Source organism: Penaeus monodon, chromosome 1 (genome assembly GCF_015228065.2).
Source record: "Penaeus monodon isolate SGIC_2016 chromosome 1, NSTDA_Pmon_1, whole genome shotgun sequence".
NCBI classification, from domain to species: Eukaryota; Metazoa; Arthropoda; class Malacostraca; order Decapoda; family Penaeidae; genus Penaeus; species Penaeus monodon.
This window is the reverse complement of record NC_051386.1, coordinates 60,696,971-60,701,970: the sequence shown is the minus strand read 5'-3', so window position 1 is coordinate 60,701,970 and position 5,000 is coordinate 60,696,971. Positions and strand designations below refer to the sequence as shown.

General features: G+C 36.7%; 1 protein-coding gene across 10 annotated transcripts in view; it reads left to right on the top strand.

Moving 5' to 3' along the window:
* LOC119575265 (glutaminase kidney isoform, mitochondrial-like) overlaps nucleotides 1–5,000 on the top strand; it is a 40,986-nt gene that overhangs the window by 7,235 nt on the left and 28,751 nt on the right. For 8 of the 10 annotated variants that reach the window (XM_037922806.1, XM_037922830.1, XM_037922796.1 and 5 more), the window contains one exon: nucleotides 4,965–5,000. This exon is cut by the window's right edge and continues 204 nt beyond it. In XM_037922806.1, coding sequence (XP_037778734.1) covers nucleotides 4,965–5,000 — 36 coding nt within the window. Of the gene's footprint in view, nucleotides 1–1,360; nucleotides 1,562–4,964 lie in introns of those variants that run through there. The other 2 variants (XM_037922847.1, XM_037922815.1) reach the window with 2 other exon arrangements.

Sequence of the window (5,000 nt, the reverse complement as noted above, 5' to 3'; positions counted from 1 at the left end):
TTAAGCGTCGTTACCCGTTTTTCAAGTTGAAGATTTGGTCCGAGTTGTGAGCAGAGGTAGCAACCCCATAGTTTACATTTTCGTTCGTGTCCGATAGGCCTAGTTATCGTTCAGGACCCCCTCGCTTTGTGCACGGAAAACTCGTAGTAAATGGACGAAACTTAAAGGAACTGATCGAAATTGAGCATTACTCGACTCTTGCCGAGTGAAAATAAGGGTTTCGTCCCGTAACTTGTTTCATAGCTAAACCGTACTAGAAGGAATTTAATGATCAAACATCACATTAATAATCTCTATCAAAAGAGGTACTGGTAGCAGCAGTACTCGTTCACCAACCTTAGAAGGTGGCTGTGGCTTGAAACGCTTTAAAAATAGTAAAAAAAAAAGAATGCAATATATTTCAAATCAACAACCCAGTTGGAATTCCAGTCTCTCTCTGATCTCTCCTGTGTCAGCCACTCCCTTCCCTTTGCCACAGGGGTCTACGTACAGCTGATCGTCACCTGTGATAGCCGAAAAAAAAATCGCACACACACACACACACACACACACCCACACACACACACACACACACACACACACACACACACACACACACACACACACACACACACACACACACACACACACACACACACACATACACACACACACACACACACACAAAATATATCATATCTCTTAACACACACACATACACATATATATATATATATATATATGTCCACATATTTCCACGTTAGATACGGAAGTAGATGCATATGTGTTATCGACTCTGCATTGCGTGTGTTTGTACTGACCCTTCTCCGTAAATAAAATAAATTGATAAATGAATAAATAAGTAGATAAATAAGACTACTAGTTAATCATATGAGCTGATGTGTTTCCGCCATAGTAACAAGGGGGGGAGGGGGTTGCTGTAGCTAGATAGGATGATGAATCGATGCCTCTTCTCGGTAAGGAAAGGTGATTAATTAGCAGCTACGCATGACAACAAAAAATTAATATGTAAAAAAAAGGGAAGACAAAAAAAAGGCCAGCACTTTATTTTTTTTATCTATAAATATCAGAACAAGGAAAAAGAACAGGATTAGATACACAAAAAAAATAATAATAATAAATAAAAATGAGAAAAAAAAGACTCAGGAGCCAGAAAACGGTAAAGGGTAAGGCTTGCGAACCCCCGTTGAGAAGGTCGGGCTGGCAGGGAACCTAGGTAGGGGAACCGGGGGGAGGGGGGGTGAGGAAGGGAAGGGGGGGAGAGGAAGGGAAGGGGGGGAGAGGTAGAAGGTCGAGGCCAGGGGGACGAGGAGGGGGGAGGGGGAGGGGAGAGAAGGTGCCTAGCTGGCGACGCTTTGGCATGGTTCTCTCGTCCGCAGTATGGGCAGGGTCGAGGCGCCGGGGAGTAACGTTGAACACTTAGCTCCTGCCACGAGACGCACTGTCACTGACTTCGCGGTTTTTTTTCCCTCGCTCTCTCTCTCTCTCTCCTTCTCTCATTCTATTTTTAGCGCCATTTGTGATTCTCTCCGTACGTTGGACCCTCTGCGTGTGCTGACTCGTAAGTGTCTTATTTAGTCTCCGTGTTATGAATAATCGAATGATTAGGTGTTGTGCAAGTATAAGGTGGGGGAAGGAAAGGTGTGTGTGTGGAGAATGAGAAGTGACAAGGGAAGAAGGAAGATTTTATACGTGTGTGAGCGTGATGAAGTATGTTTTATGAATATATGTGTACCGATCCATTCTTTTTTTTTTTTTTTTGTATTCCGTGCATGGTAGTTTATCAGAAAAATAAGAATACCGACGAAAATGTTCTCAGACTTTATAATATATATACACGTTCCGTCATCTTGGGAAAAAAAAATTACAATCGACGAATGATTATTGAGTGAATCACCCGTCTGCATTTACTCACTCAATGGGCACGTGTTGGCGTCACCAAGCTTATAGAGGGATCATATCTGTAAATCTTTGCATTTTTATATTTTTAACTCATAGGTAGAATTAAATAGTTTTAAAAGACGAGACAACAGATTTAGACATTTGAACTAAAAAAAAATAAAAAAAAAAAAATAAAAAAAAAATACCGCCGCAATCATTAGCAATAAATATAGTGTTTTGACATTCATGAGTCTCAACCTCCCCCCCCCCTCCCCCCTGGTTCACTTCGCTGCCGCCAACGTGTTGAAAAGCCGGCGCGATATCAGACGTCGGGAAAATAAACGAGAGATAGAAGAAAATAACGAGATAGATAGAAAAAAAAAGTGATAGGAAAAAAATAGCCGATAGTTTTGTGATGATAGTGACAATCATCGTCTTCATTCTGATTCTGGTGATTGTGAAAATGGTGATTGTGTGCTGCTGTTTAAATGGGTTATTTTTATTATCATTGTTATCACCTGTTTATTATAATTTATTTGGTTATATTCATTGTCATTACTTGTCTTATCATAGTTTTCACCCATTCACTATTTTACTATCATTATCACTATTATCTCATTATCATTAATGTTATTATTTTTAGCAATCCTGTTATCTCCATCATCACTTATATTTCATTAACGTTTTCCTTATCATTATCGTTATTATCAGTTATCAATTATCTTTTCACCATTCACAACGATAATGTCAGCGGTTTTAATTTTTTGAATATATATTTATTATATATAATTTGTATATATTCTCATGATGGTAATCGTTCGTTATCATCATACCTGTTATCTTATCACTTTGTTTTTTTTCCTTTTTTTATCAATTTCCCTTTCTCCCTTTCTTTCATCGGCTCGATTTCCTATTTCTTTTTACTCGGAACTAACAGGTTTGCCACTAAGTTAAGAAACAATGTAAAATGTTGCAGTAGTAGAAGTAATAGTAGTAGTAACGGTGGTAGTGGTAGTAGTAGTAGTAGTAGTGGTAGAAATAGTAGTAGTAGTAGTAATGGTGGTGGTATTGGTAGTGGTAGTGGTAGTAGTAGTAGTAGTTGTAGTAGTAGTAGTAGTAGAAATAATAGTATTAGTGCTGGTGGTGGAAGTGGTAGTAGTAGTAGTAGTAATAGTAGAAATAATAGTAGTAGTGCTGGTGGTGGTATTGGTAGTAGTAGTAATAGTAGTAATTTGGTAGTAGTAGAAATAGTAGTATTAATAGTAATTAGCATTACCACAATACCACAACTCCGGTAAATACCTCAACGCAATCCTTTGGTATTAAAGCAACCAATAAGAACGTCGCAACAAGTGGAACTTAGTGATAAAGTGGGGAATTGGGGATTAGAGGTGGGGGAGGGGGGGAGGGAGGAGAGGAATGAGAGAGAGAAAGAGAAAGAGAAAGAAAGAGAGAATGAGAGAGAGAAAGAGGGAACACTTCTTATATACTGGAATAAGACTAAAACCACTTTTTTAACTGATGTTTATGTTTATACATGAACATAAGTATATATAATGGAATATAATATAACATTTGTCTATAGTTTAAAAATCAAACACTAAAACCTGCTCTTATGTATATTTATGATTATGAAACGAAAGTAGAAAGTTATGCGCCATCCTATAAACTGCAAAGTGAAAACATCTATAGGCCTAACACAACATTCTTTATATATATATATATATATATATATATATATATATATATATATAATCTTTAATCATTAGAAAAAAAAAAAGTAACATATTAAACCGATTTTTTTAACGCATCTGGAACTGTGGACCTTTTTTTTTTCATCGTAAAATCCTTATGTATTTTTTTTTTTTTTTTGAATAAGAAAACACGACAAAACCGAACACTTCCTGCTTCCATAAAGGATTAACAGACGACACGCCCATGACAAGTATATACGAAGTTTCAAGAATCGTACTTATAAAATATACTTACAAAATATAAACAAAAAACCGCTAAGATACTGAAGATATTCCCTAGAGAATAAATTAACACAAGTGATCGCGAATATGGACATTGGAGAGAGACGGCCGTTATGTATTCATAGGTTCCGGGTACAAAGTATACGGAATTGGATCCCATATGTGGCGGACGCTGTGGACGCCAAACCCGGCAGCGCGACGCGAGGTTATAGGCCCCGGAAATGTCAGATTTCGTTTGTTTATACTTTTTTTTTTCTCTCTCTCACTCTTACATTCTCCATTTTTGTGGTTGTTGTTGTTTTTGCTTCTTCATTTTTATCTGTCTTTTTTTTTTCTTTTCCGTTTATTTTTTTTTCTCCTCTTCCTTCTTTTTCTTCATCTCTTCCTCCCGTTCACCCTTCTCCTCCATCTCCTATTTCTGTTTCTCTTCCTTCCCCATCTCCTTTTCCTTCCACTTTTCTCTTTCTTATTCTACTACTTCTTCTTCTCCTTCTTCTTCTTCTTCTTCTTCTTTCGTCTTCTTATTATTTTTTTTCTTCTTTTTTTTATCCGCCTTTCTTTTCCCTTTCCATTTATTTTTCTTTCTTCGTCTTCTCCTTTTTCTTCTTCTACTTCTTTTTCTTCTTCTCTTCCTCCTCTTCACCCTTCTCCTCCATCTCTTTCTATTTCTATTCCTCCTCCTCCTCCTCCTCCTCCTCCTCCTCCTCCTCCTCCTCCTCCTCCTCCTCCTCCTCCTCCTCCTCCTCCTCCTCTTCTTCCGCCTCCTCTACATAATAAACATTGATAATAATGATGATGATGATAATAATGATAATGAATAATGATAATGAATAATAATAATAATATTAATAATAATAATAATAATATAATATAATAATAATAACAATAATGATGATAATGACTATAATAATAACGGATAAATAAATTCCAATAGTAATTATAACACTATCAACAACACCTTTATCATTATCACGGAAATCCCTCGCATTGAAAAAAAATGAAAAAAGAGAGACAAAAGCAAAGAAAAAAAAATAATAAAAGACATAAAAGAAAAAAAAGAAAAGAAAAGAAAAAGAAAAATTTCTATCACCTCCCCTTCTTTCGCAGGCACAGACCCCTTCCACGTGGCTTACGTCTCTCGTG